The sequence below is a fragment of the Sinocyclocheilus anshuiensis genome, unplaced genomic scaffold, assembly GCF_001515605.1.
Source record: "Sinocyclocheilus anshuiensis isolate Anshui unplaced genomic scaffold, SAMN03320099.WGS_v1.1 scaffold1531, whole genome shotgun sequence".
NCBI classification, from domain to species: Eukaryota; Metazoa; Chordata; class Actinopteri; order Cypriniformes; family Cyprinidae; genus Sinocyclocheilus; species Sinocyclocheilus anshuiensis.
In genome coordinates, this window is record NW_015551200.1 from 1207859 (window position 1) to 1222307 (window position 14449).

Consider the following 14449-nt stretch of genomic DNA (forward strand, 5'->3'; position numbering starts at 1 on the left):
TGCGGTGTTCAGCCAATCACAATGCACTGGGTCAGCTGGCCAATCAGAGCAGACTGTGCTTGTCGGAAGGAGGGACTTTGTAGAAAACGAAGCGTTTGAGAGAGGCGGGGCATAGAGGACCTACAATAATGTACAGTATTTGAAAATTAATGTGTTTTTTTAACATTAAAGCATGTCAACATATTCGGTTACATCAAATACACAAAATAATGATCTTTAAAAAAGCATCATATGACCCCTTTAACTCTGTTCCTGAGCATTATGACCCCAATTTGCTATTGTGTGCTCCGCATTTTACTGAGGACAGCTTCCACAACACGAGGGAGTAGTGCCGGATTCGCCCAAACGTTTTTGTTGAAAGATGGAGCAAGGGGCAGGGCAGTACTGAAACACCGTCTAAGCTGTTTAACAATCACAACACACTGGGACAGCTAACCAATCACAACAAATTTTGTTTTTCGGAAGGCGGACCTTCAAATATGTTATATATTTTAACAAATTATGAGCTCTAAAAGATTTTCAGAATTTTTACAACTCTTTTGCTTTATACCAGTGGTTCTCTAACCTGTCCTGGAGTACCCCCAGCCCTGCACATTTTGTATGTCTCCCTCATCTACCACACTTGATTCAACTCATCAGCTCATTATCCTTTAAATAATTGTATATGTACTGATTTATTCATTAAAGGCACAATATGTAATTTTTCGCCACTAGAGGGCGCGTATTCAAAATAAACAAATAGACAAAGGCGTAGTTTGATGACGCCGTGACTGAGTGTGGAATCATGGGAGTTGTCGTCTTCATTCCCACAGTCGAAGCAATCCGACGGGACTTGGGCAGAAATCATGTTCATGGATGAGCTAATGATTTATTAACGTAGTAGAATGAAGCAGGACGAGGCTGAAAGCCGTCGAAGCGAAACGAGGCCACTGAACAAGCGCGACACAAGGCTCAAAAGCAGCGGAGCTTTTATTATGCCACAGTCGACCGTTCTCTAACCTGTCCTGGAGTACCCCCAGCCCTGCACATTTTGTATGTCTCCCTCATCTACCACACTTGATTCAACTCATCAGCTCATTAGTGGAGACTGCAAGACCTGAAGTGGGTGTGTCAGATATAGGGAGACATACAAAATGTGCAGTGCTGGGGGTACTTCATGGAGAGGTTTGAAAACCACTGCTTTAGACTGTTTACAAATGTTAAATCTTAAAATAAAATGTTAAGGTAACCACTGCATCTTTCTGAAAAAAAAAAAATGCAGAGAACAAATTATTTATAGTTATTTTCAAATCTTCAATGTACTGTCATTATAAAAGAACTTCATTATTGTTTATTTAATTCTAACAAATACGTTCTTGTTAAAAACTAACCAAAATTAAAAATGAATTGCTTATAATTTCTGCACAGGAGAGACTTGGTGTTGTTTCCAAACGAAAGGGAATATATCGGTATCGGCATCAGCCAAAATGGGTTAAAAAATATCGGCATATCGGATATCGGCAAAAATCCAATATTGTGCATCTCTAGTTGGCCTGTTTCTCAAAGATATTGTATGAAATCAGAAGACTTGAAATACAGCATATATGTCACACGGACCACTTTTATGGTGCTTTGTTGGTACTTTTGTTGTACTAAAGCATAATGCCCATGGACATTATAAGCTGTCATTTATACAGAAGAGAAGCTCAGAGGTTCATCGTCTTCTGTGTTATACAGAAGAAAGAAAGTCATACAGGTTTGGAACACCATACGTTAAGTAAATGATGGCACAATTGTCATTTTCGGATTAACTGTTCATTTAACTTTAAATCACAGAGGTGTGTCCTGTAATCACCTGATGGGCATGTGCAGTAATGTTGCAAACACCCTCCTGCAGTGACTACTTCCTTGAGACAAGTTTCGGCTCTCATGGTTTTTCACATGTTCATATGTGTGCAGAAACTCACTGCAGGTCAGTTGAAATGAAAAACCACCTAAAAAAAACTTGTCAATTTATTGACAAACATTTATTTTAACTTAACTTTTAAAATATTGCCGAATGACTATGTATTATTTGACTAACAATTTTTAAAACTGCATGTAAAAAATTAAAGCAGTACAAAAACCAGACCAAAAAACACACCTGTCGTTACAGAGAAGAGAACCTAGTACTTATTACACACACACACACACACACACTGAATGACAGATAAAGAATGAAGACACACACCTCTAATGGCTATAACTAAGAGGGATTTTCCACACGTGAAGGCATCTTAAATAGAAACCTGCTGTCTTGTTTTCCCCCTGACATCAGCCTTGCTGCAATGCTTTTATGCAGCAATGTTAATAAGACGTTTTCCAACTGTTGACTTACACACACTTAAAGGAACTCAGCTTATGCAGGCCCACAGAGAGGGAAAAAAAATCTTGCACAACCCCATTCTTACATACGCACACATACAAAGAGGGGTGAAAATGACAGGTTCAGAGGTATTTCTGATGTCTGGAGAATGTAAGTGACACTGGAGGACAGAGAACAGAACAGTGATAACAGGACATGGACTCAGAACAAGCTGTCCGCTGAGACACTCAAAATTACATTTTTACCCAAATTTGACTACATCAATACACATCCTTCATACTATCATTGGCTCCTGGCATAAGTTACTGCTAAACATCATGGAGACCTCCTGCAGCTTAATTTCCTTTTGACAAACTGAATGACACTTAGACATCATTCATTTTCACCATTCACCATCTCACCAACGGGATTCGTTTTCTAAAAGGCATTAAAAACTGTCAGCGACTTAAATATTCTTTCTACAATGGGAAGTGTGAAACACCAACTGTTATTTCACCCAGAAAGCTAACAATCTCCAAATCTAGGGCTGGAGCTATCGATTAGCTATCCGAGTATTCTACCGATTATTCCATCAATTCATCGAGTAATCGGATAAGAAGTAATTTTTCTTTATTAAAGAGCAATACTAAATATACAAGAGAAAATAAGTTAGGTCTCTTAAAATAAATAACTAATTTGTTTCCTTTTCAGAAAAAAATTAAAATTTTTATTGCTGAAATTGCATACATTAATAACCGTGAAAACTAAACCCATTTAATGCATTTAATTGCAAACGGTATCGGGCAAGTACTGGAAAAAGTGGTATCGGTGCATCCCTAAAAAAAGGTAAACATTACAACCTAAAACTAACTAACTAAAGCTCAAGCATGACATAAGCCTTCACTGTCTTCTTGGAAGGCTTTGTGGCTTTTATAAGAGGCAAAAATCAGTGGACAGGAAGGTAACTTGGAACAAGAACAAGAGACCATACACAATTTCTAAACACATTTTTCTGCAACATGAAACATGAGTTATTTGGAGAATAAACCCTCTTAAATGTCCCTTTACGTACTGGTGTGTGTGTGTGTGTGTGTGTGGCACACATCAGTGGACAGGAAGGTAACTTGGAACAAGAACAAGAGACCATACACAATTTCTAAACACATTTTTCTGCAACATGAAATTAGAGTTATTTGGAGAATAAACCCTCTTAAACGTCTCTCTACTTACTGGTGTGTGTGTGTGTGTGTGTGTGTGTGAGTAAAACTTGTTTTTGATATCCTTCATATTCTATGTACTGGTCAATTCACAGCAGTGATAGAAATTAATCTGTTCCAATAAGTTTAAATTGATTTTTACATTTTATGGGCATTTTTACCTTTATAACGCCATTTATTTTCTGTGTGCATCATCTTTTGAGTCAAATTCTTAATCAGTCAATTAGAATAATAAGACATTTGGGCTGTTACCAAACAAATGATATCAGTATCAACAAAATTCATCTTTGCAATGCAGAGAAAACACAGAAGCTGCATCTGAAGAGGCATTTAGATACGCATATTTACACCATTTAATTCAGCTCAGAGGGACATGAATGCAGTTTAACCTGCAGTTACAAATGCATAAATAATATTTTGTTATTTTAAACATAAAACATTGAATACTGATATTTACAATTATTTTAAAAATGAAAAGATACTTTAAATGTGAAATTAAAACCGCCAGTAGGTGGCAGCAAGTCACTGTTTATAAGTGAGTCATTGCGATTGAACCGAATCATTTAAACAAATGCGTCATTCAGGAACGAAACAGCGTCATGTTGCTCAGAGACGCAAAACAGTGCTGTGGCTGTGTTTGGAATTATTTTTTGTTGGCGAAATAGAGCAAAAACAGGCAATATGGTGTCTAAAACGTAAGTCTCTTAATATTAACTTCTTGTTTATTGAACTGTTGCATAAAATCAGTATCACATTTGTAATCATGCTGATTTTAGAGGTGAAAACTGGCACTCTTCATGTGATATTGACTAACTTTCTTTTATGCATACCTGTATGGGGAGTGTGTGTGTACGTGTGTGTCACAGAGAGAGAGAATGAGCCAATCAACAAGAATGGCGCTTAGTCTTTCACAAAACATAGCAGTTAAACTCTGCGGACCCGGATACGGGTCCAAAATGACGTTAAAAATGTTTATGCTTCACTTACATAACTACATAAGTCTCTTAATATTAACTTCTTGTTTAGTGAACTGTTGCATAAAATCAGTATCACATTTGTAATCATGCTGATTTTAGAGGTGAAAACTGGCACTCTTCATGTGGTATTGACTAACGTTCTTTCTGTGGTATTTTTATGCACAATGGCGTTTAGTCTTTCTCAAAACATTAGGGACATCATAACTAGCCACCATATTGATTTACGGTCTTAAAGCGTTTATCGGGTTGTGTGTCAGTAACGTTAACAGTGTTCCGTGTGTAGTTACAGTACATGGACTAAACGAAGCCTCGAGGCAAATAATTTGCCTCGATGATTTTTTGTATTCGAGTTATTCGAGTTACTCAAGTAATCGTTTCAGCCCTATCTAAATCCATGATAAAGGAGCATCAGGCACAATGAGAAATTGACAGTATTCAGCAATGGTATTTTGACTGCTGCTGAATACTTCAGTACATTTACAATATTCAGCAATGGTCAAAATGAGAAATAGAAAAAATTATTTAGGGCCCACATTACAGACATTCCTATTCAAACTGTGTTTGATTTCTCAGATGAAACCAGAGTTCTCCAAAAACCAGTAGATCATTTGTGTCATACATACTAAATTCAAATCGTAATATGTCTATGAAACACAAATGTAGCCAACATGACCTCCTCAGGGAAAAGCAGCTCTGTCCAAAAGGGGCTTAAAGAGGTAGCTTACAAAAAATGAAAATTCTGTCATCATTTACTCACCACCATGTTGTTCGAGAACTGTTTGACTTTCTTACTTCTCTGAAACATGAAAGAATACAGTTGAGAAATGTATTTGTGTTTTATGGCCCCTACAATGGAAATCAATGGTACCAAAACATGTTGGTTATCAACATTCTTATCTTTTTTACATCTTCTTTTATGTTCCACAGAAGGAACTCTTACAGGTTTGGAACAACATGAGGGTGAGTAAATTATGACAGGATTTAAATTTTTTGGGTGAACTATCCCTTTAAGAGTTTTGATTGTGTTGAGTTTGTATAGATCAGTTGTTTGGAGAAGACGCATTTGGGGCACGACTCCCTTATGTCTGTTCAGCAATTCTACTCATTCAGTCTCAGTTTTGTTAAAACTCCAGGTGTGAGAAGATGGTGTGCTTGTGTTGTTTTCAAACGGATTCTGATACTGTAAATGAACCATAAAGTTAAGCTCAATACAAATCCTACATTTCAGTTTACTGAAGAGACTTAATATTTCAATACACAAATGCTACATTTACAGAATTATGAAAGCAACTTTGACTCGCTACAGAACACGAATACCCTATTTTCCAGCAGTCATCAGAAAACCTCAATGTACCTTAATTTGGTCAGCAGAAAATACCCAACCTACAATCTACATAACATAATGACTATAGCCAGTGCAGCTATGATGCCTCCGAAACTAAAGGGATTTTTTTCCTCTAAAAACAGACTAAAGGATGATTTAACCAAGACACAGAGTCTCTGCAGGTCAACAGAGATGATTTTTTTTGTGTTTAAAAATGACAAACTTCAGAAAGAGGAAGTCAAGATACATGACCGACCACACTTCTGGGGTCATACTACACTGTTTGTTTCTCTGCGTTTTAGAGTATCAGAGCTGAGAGGTATGAGAATTAAGTTGACTTGCGTGAAACTGAACATGCATGAACTAGCCCAAAACATCTCAGTAGCATTTCTAACAACAGTTGATGAGCCACTAGCTTGTGCTGCGGGCAAGAACACTTACTTCACTGAAGTACAGACATACCGGCCGGAGCCAAACTTTTTTTATATCAGTGTGTGTGCTACTATACAGATCCACACAACATTTCCCTACCTGCCATGCATCGCTTAAAAAGTCAGCAGAGACTCTCATGGGTTTTCAAGGAGCAGAAGATTATGTATAAAAAATTCTGACTGTTAAATTTACAACTTATAGATGTAGCCTATTTTTTCTAACAAAAAACATGATTTTTTTTTTTTTGCTAGACATTTTGCATTTTGTTAGATAGTCGTCTTCTTACTGGTAAACTTAGTTTTGAACATTAATACTTTGACATTTTTCACATATTTAAGATCAAGTGTCTTGCCAAACCACATTACACACACTTCCTCCAGTCCACATTAAAATGCCTAATCTAAACCCAGGTAAATATCTCTTGTTTTTATTAGGCTTTGTGAACGTGTGCTTAACTTAAGTTGTTGTTAGGGCTGCACGATAAATCGCATGCGATATTTAACGCGCATCTTGTCAGAAAGCCGGTTCTGTAATCAGCGGTAAATCTCCATCACCTGCGGGCTTTCACATTGAGCAGCATTAACTACACAGAGCCGTTGTTCACTGACGAGCTGCCCAAAAAATCGCGCGAATATGGACGTGGTTTTGCGCAACTCGTCGATTTATCGTGCAGCCCTAGTTGTTGTTAAAGTTTCTTTACACAAAACAAGCCTTTATTGGCCTTATTATCAAGTACTCTTTATTGCTATTGGCTGAGAAGATAATTTAGTAGGTAAACAAAACCTGATTGCATACGCGTCCATATATTCATGTAAAATTATTTATATACACTGCCATTTATATGCACACACATCAGAGTAAGTACATCTGGATAGCAGAAGAATGAGAAGGAAGGATTTTTTCCTGGAACAACTCACTGTTACTATCCCAAGAGCAGAACAGTAAATAAGTACAGAGAGTAAAATAAGATGTCAGTAACATCAACAGTGATAACAGTGTGAGTCTGCGGACTGCATTAAAGAGACACTTCACCCCAAAAATGAACATTCTGTCATCGTATACTCAAATTGACATTCTTTTTTCTGCAGAATGGAATATATTTTGAAGAATGTTTCAACTATTTTTGTTCCCGCAATGAAAGTCAATGAAGTATGAAACAACATAGAAACCCCATTGACTTTCATTGTGTGGACAAAATATATTTTATGTTCCACGGAAGAAAGAATATACGAATATATGACTGTAAATATTGACAATTTTCTTTTACTGTACATCTGGGTGGAGAAAGACAGAGAGAGAAAAAAAGTTACATTCATATGTAAGAGCAACCAGAGACATAGATCATAACTGATGGTATTCAGACAAATCTATATTATCTCATATACTGATAAAGTAAATGTGGAAGTATGTGTGAGTTTCTGACTTTCTACCCCCTTATCTCATGGCTGTTAACATCCTTAACAGGCTTGTTTATTAAATATACTGACTTTTTTTTACCTTATCATGGTGGCCTTAAATTCCTGGGATCTTAGTAAATCTGTGTTTGTGTCTGTGTGTGAAGAGTACATGTTTACCTCTTCAGGGTGACTGACACTGGGGTAGAAAACCTTTTAAACCTAAGCACACTCACAAACACACACTGCTTATCAGAAGAATTTCACTGAGATTTCAGAATGAATTTTTTTATCCTTGCTGATATTCTCCAGCTTCATACTCCTAAGGTCACCACACTCCTGCTCTGGGTCATAATTTCCGCCTGCTTCTGCTGCTTGGATCTTTGACGGGTATCACACCCACAGCCAATTAAGCAGACTATGGAAAATATTTACAATTATGTAATTATTTAGAAGAAAAAATAAGAAATTATAGATTTCCTGCAACTTTCTCACTCGCACTCATACACTGAAAAGACTTCATAGAATCAATCCATGTTTTTCCATGTACAGTTTTACGTGATTATGCTAAATAAACTAAAAATATATAGGAGAAAGAAAAGGTGCTCAGCAATTAGTAAGGGCCTTAAATAGTGTATTTTAAAGGCTATTAAATACCTATAAATGTATATATAAAATGTTGTGTACATTAATAAACATACATTTTTGCATATAAATAAATAAATAACCCATATGCAAATTTGATATTAATTTACAGTATATGAACAAAAGATTTAGCCATTACCCTAATTCAATCTGCATGTCAAAACCTTAACTTGCATTCTGGCGGCTTGCATTCTGTGTGCACATCTGTTTGCATTTTGACATCAAAACTGGAGAAAACTGACAGTTTCAAAATCTTATATAAATGGGGCTTTCTTGTGTCACCTAGCTTTCATAAGCTGATTTATCGGCATTATATTTTGCATGTAAACACACTCTATGACATTTCAAATTACACTGAGTTCACAAAGAAAGGGGGAATAAAAAAAGAATGTTTGTAATGGAGAACTGAAACACTGATTTGTCCAAACTGTTTTGCAATGACAGTGACACATTAAGTTCTTTAGAAGTGGCAACAACAACCTTGTAAGAAATGATTAAAAAATAAATGTGTTAAATAAACATACTTATACTTTAGATGACAAAGTATTTTTCACAAATAAATAAATATTTAATAAAAATATAATTAAAAAGGAAGTAAACACTGTAACCAACAGGGCACTCAGTATTCTGTTAAGTTTGTGTGCATTAATCATATTTTTTCAAATAAAGTCAAGGTAACACTCATTTTACATACAGCACACAGTGAAAGTGACATGAATATGACAGTGGGCAAAAGCATAAAGCGTAGCATAATTTAAAATCACAAGTTTAAAGTTTGTCGATCGCCAGTGAAGCTGAACTCTCCTCCTGTCAGCATTCAATTCACACGGATCGACCGTCACGCAGAGTACACGCGATCATGCAGGATACACATGCACACTTCACAACTCATGCAGGATCTCACAACTGGATCTGACTAAGTTTGCAAGGTTTTTGAAATTAGATGTTTATTAGACTTTATAAGATTTATAAGATTTGTTTAAATGATATAAATGCGTATTTGCTGAATGCTGACGGCAAACAAGAAAGTATTATAATGTTTGCCTTTCTATTACTAATAATATAAAAGCAATCGTTATAAGACTTTTTGTGTACATTTTAATTCCTTTGTTTAACCGTTCTATCTGATTATTAGACAGACTTCTATCCGTATTTTAGACAGAACTGTTAATGACAACAGCAAACAAGAGGGAGAATGTGAGCACTGTGTGCTCAGGGAGATGCCATTCTCGGCGCCGTCAAAATAAAAGTCCCGCCTCGAATGCATCAGCCAAACAGGAAAACTTATCGGCCGATGCCGATATTTAAAAAAATGCCAAATATCGGCCTTGGCGATATATCGGTCGACCACTACTCTTATCCCATCCTAATCACTGCAGAATGTACAAACACCTGCATGCACGCATGCAATATTACCTTGCTGCAGGGATTTATTTAAATTAAGATAATTAATTACAACCACAACAGAGAAACTGGTGTTGCATCAAAAACATCCATTGAGAAGAACCAGCCTGACCAAGCATGAAGACCGTGTCTGAGCAAGCCCCCTGATATGACTGAAAAAAAAAATTATACTAAATTTTTTTAAGGTAAGTGGTTGCAAACAATTTATTTTAGCTACATTTAATAAAAAAAAAATATGTTGAAAGTTAGAAAACTAAATGTATTTAAATGTAGCTAAAATAAATTAATTGCAACCACTTACCTTAAAAAATGTAGTAAATTCAATTAATATTTTTTTTCAGTGCACCTGTACTTCTGTACTGTAAAATGTTTAAAAAAAGTCAGCCTAAAGGCCCGTTCACACCAAGCACGATAACTATAAAGATAACGACAAAGCTATAGTTCTAAAAATCGTTCTCAATATTAAAGAATAGCATAGTTCACACCACAACTATAACGATAATGATACAGAGGAACGATATTGTTAAGATCACTTTCAAAAGGATTTTTTTCCAGCTGATGAACGATAAAACACTGACAGCCAATCAGAATCCATCCTGCTGTAACGAGCTCAAGAATTTAAAGCGGCAGACGCATGTGCGCTTAGAATAAACAGACGATATCGTTCGCTGGTGTGAATGCTAATGTCGTTATCTTTATAGTTATAGTTCTTGGTGTGAACGGGCCTTAAGGGTAACCTGACCGGAATTACCAGTGTGTGAGGACATGAGAAGAGGGGAGGATCACAGGCTGCTTGAGCAGAAAAGATAAATGAGACACTGTATATGTGTGTGTCTGTGAATGTGTGTCAAAACGCTGGTATGCGCTAGATTTCAGACGGGTGCATTGACGAAACTAATCATTAACACATACGTGACATGCTGTTCTCTCTCTTACTTCGAATCTCCATGTCTTCTACAGAGTCTTTCCAATCAGAACACTATCATGTGTTATGTATAGAACATTGATGTATGACATCCATCCACTTGCAGTCTGTCTAAACCAGTGGTTTTCAACCAGAGAGCCAGGGCCCACTAGGAGCTTCAGCAAACTTACAAGAGGGCCTCAAGATTACTTAAAATTGTTTAAAATAAAGCAAAACAATCATTAAAATGTCAAAACAACTAAAAATCTATATATTTCTTACTGAAAGTACTTCTCATGATCTTGTGTAAATAAGTCAGCATAATTTTAAAAGTTTGATTTAGGGATTTGGAAAAATCATGTACATTCATAAACTTTTATAACTCCATAGGCATTTAAGAATATAAAGACATATTAAAGGAATAGCTTCTACAATATTTTATTGGGTAGAAATTCAAAATCCCTATCCAGTAATTCATGAACGACTTGAAAAATCATGTGGTAATATTGTTGTGAACAATGGTGGGCCTTGGAGTCAAAAAGATTGAGAACCACTGGTCTAGAGCTTTCTTTGAAAGAATAACCAAACATAGACCAAACATGTCAAAGAAATTTAATTTAAACATTTTAAATAGTTTCAAAAAACATGACTGGACTACTAGAGACTTCCAGGCTTCCAGAATTCAGGGTTCATTTTAGGTATTTACTTGATGACACTCTAGAGGTGTGTGTTCATATTCAAGGCCTGTTTTGCAGATGTCATTCTTCCTATACAACAGATAATAGCCCTGAAAAGTACAATGCTTGAGTCATTATCTCCGTTAACTGAGAAACACTCCCCATGACCTCAAGCGTGCACACAAACACAGAAGATCAGATCTCGCGTCGTGTGGGGGGATTAGCAGAGTTCACACATGCTATGTGGCGCCTTGTCTAAAAAGCGTGGTTTCAAAGAAGAAAAGAAAATACCGAATGAATGATACACCCACGGAAAACAAACATCTTGACCGTTCTTCAGAATGAACTCTATATTAATATTTATCCTATTTTAGTTTTTATCCTCTCCTTTCCAGTCCTATTATCCGCTGAACTCCCCTTCCTATCCTCTTCCCTTCCCGTCTGTTCCTTTCCACTCCTTTCCCACCCTATTATCCTCTCCTCTCCCCTCTTATCCTCCCTCTCTTACACCTTTCCGTTCTGAACTTCCCTCTCGTCCTCTTCTCTCGCTCCTATTTTAACACAGTGTAATTTGGATCTGGGGCAAAAGCCCTGCGGTACCTGAAATAAGGCCACTCTCCAGGAGACCAGCACAGGTCTCTGTGTCTCTCTCTCTCATGCACAGGCATAAAAATAAATCATTGTAGGCCTATTTTCTCAACTGCACCATCTTTGGTGCAGAGAGAGAGAGAGACAAGAGAAACGTTGATTATTTCTGCAACTAAATTCATTAGCATCTGCGAAGGACATATTTAAGGTTGGAAATGTCCTGGCCTTTTTACAAGGCCAATTTTTTTCTCCACTACATTATGACACAGTTGTAAATGTTGAAGTGTCGTTACTTTAAATGTCACGCATTTGCGCATTTGTTTGAGAACTTGAACAAGTCAGCAAGACAATATAAGCCAAGTTCGATATCAATTTAATGTGCTGTTGAAGTGATTTCAGTACATTTCTAATGTTTTAACTTGAAAATGAGAAAATACTGTACCACAGTCCTAATCTATCTATCTTCAACTGTTTTGAGAAATCATCTTTGTGAAGTTACTTGTGCATAAGCAGATTAATATTCAAGAGCTAACCAACCATCAATTAGTGATTTCACAACCACCACATCTGTGCACCACCAACTTTTTAAAAATAAGTGACGCCCACGATGATGGGGTTCAGTCTGTAAGGGGAAATGTGACTTCCAATTAGATCCGGATGAGGTCACATGAACTTTTTGAATGTGACATTCAAGGTTGTTGACTGTCTCAGGGGATTTATAAAGTGATTAAAAAAACAAAAGACAAGTTACTTGACATGGTTTAAAGGTTAGCTGAGAGGCTGAGCTACTCCTACAGATACATCTGAGAAAGAAAAGAGAGAGAGAATGAGGTCGCAAAGAACAAACAGTCTTACCTTGCAGCTGTTTGAAACGGCCCTCCAGGATGTTGGAATATTGCACCTGGTTTACAAAGGCAGCTGGCGAGAGACATGGCTCATGTTCGCGCGGATCAAAATCCATGTCTCTTCTCTTTCACTGTAACACTCAATTGCTTTCACTGTGAACCGTCCCTCCAACACGGACTCTCAACTTTCATCCAAAACAAAAAGATCACTCCACAAGAGTAGAGCCAGGACTCATGAGCATGGCATGTAAAATGTAAGGTTGAAAAATAAAAAACAGAAAACAGACCAAGAAAACAAACTGCCAAATGTTTAACTTTCCTCACAAGTTAAAAAAAAGTTGGGTTTAGAAACAGAAACTCTCCAGGTGAGCGCGTGCATCCGAGCGTTTCATCAGCGCATGCTAACCCGCGCCATTCTGCTTCATCTGTTTAAAAAAAAAAACTCTTCCTTTAATTGACTCTCTCTCTCTCTCCTTTTTTTGCCAAAAAAGGAACCCACATGCAGTTGAAGTGAGGAAAAAGGTACAGTAAAAACAAAATGTTCTTTTCTTCTTCAAAAACAATCTTTTCTCAGTGCAAAACTCTTCTTTCTCTCGACTACTCAGATCAGACTGCGTGTGTCTGTGTGCGCACGCACACACACACACCTTGTTTGAGTAAGCTCGCAGAACTAGCTGTGCTCAGCTTCCTAAGTAAACAAAGCCGTCTACTCTCTCTCTCTCTCTCTCTCTCTCTCTCTCTCTCTCTCGGTTTCTGAGCTTTGGCATTTGCATAAGGTGTGTGTGGGAAGAGCAAATCCCAGGCTGAGCGAGCGAGAATGACAGACAGAGGGAGGGTGAGGAGGTATAGGCTGAACCATTTCTGAAGGTGGACAGGGGGTGGAGTAGAGTTCAAGAGATGGATGGTTTCAAAGGAGAGATGGGCGTGTGGGACCAGCCCCTGGAGGTGATCAGATAGTCAGCAGAAATCACGAGTTTGAGCTTATTTTAGGACTACCTGGATTTTTATGTTGGGTAATGTTATGTTTTAGTGATTTTTGTGGGTGTTCAGCAGTTGTTAGACCTTTACCTTTAATTAATCATGTCAAAAAAAAGTCCCTCTCTCGCCTTCTCGAGCAAGTGCACAGATAAAATAAGACGTTAAGACAGGAAGGAAGTACTTGAGAAAGACTCAACAAGCGAGTGCTGTCTTTCTTCCTGTGCAAGTGTGTGTGCACCACCTCACACCCATAAACTGGCAACATCGGCAGTGACAGAATCTTATAAACTCAAAATCAAAACTCATCTTATAATTCCTCCAAATGAATCAAAAAACAGAATCTGTTATGTAAGTGCAGAAACGTTATCGAGAAAAACCTTGATTAGAGCATTTCAAGCTCGCACAAATAGAACTGTAGCACACAGACTTTCACACATGCATTTCTTGTGTGTGCAGATTTTACAAGAGGAAGTGGTGTAATGAAGACCAGTCCAGTGGCAGGTTGTGTTGATTAGCAAGTGTCACCAGCAGTGACCATCAAAGAGCAGAGGTCACAGGTCAAATCATGGCCAGAAGCACTAGGCCAACAGTCAGCCAGCGTGTCACTGGAAGAAAGCATTTTATCACAGCAAACTCCAAACTTGCACAAAATGGGAAGATAAGATGGAGGAAGACTGATAGTAAACGAAAAAAAAAAAAAAAATAATAATAATAATGAGTTCACTGTGCTATAGAGTGTTC

The 14449-nt window shown here is 37.3% G+C and overlaps 1 protein-coding gene across 1 annotated transcript in view; it reads right to left on the minus strand.

The window, feature by feature from the left end:
• The window catches only part of sptbn2 (spectrin, beta, non-erythrocytic 2), a 125758-nt gene that overhangs the window by 43896 nt on the left and 67413 nt on the right, over positions 1–14449 (minus strand). Inside the window, exon 3 of the mRNA XM_016453646.1 lies at positions 12741–12848. Within this exon, the coding sequence (XP_016309132.1) occupies positions 12741–12848 (108 nt within the window). The remainder of the gene's footprint in view (positions 1–12740; positions 12849–14449) is intronic.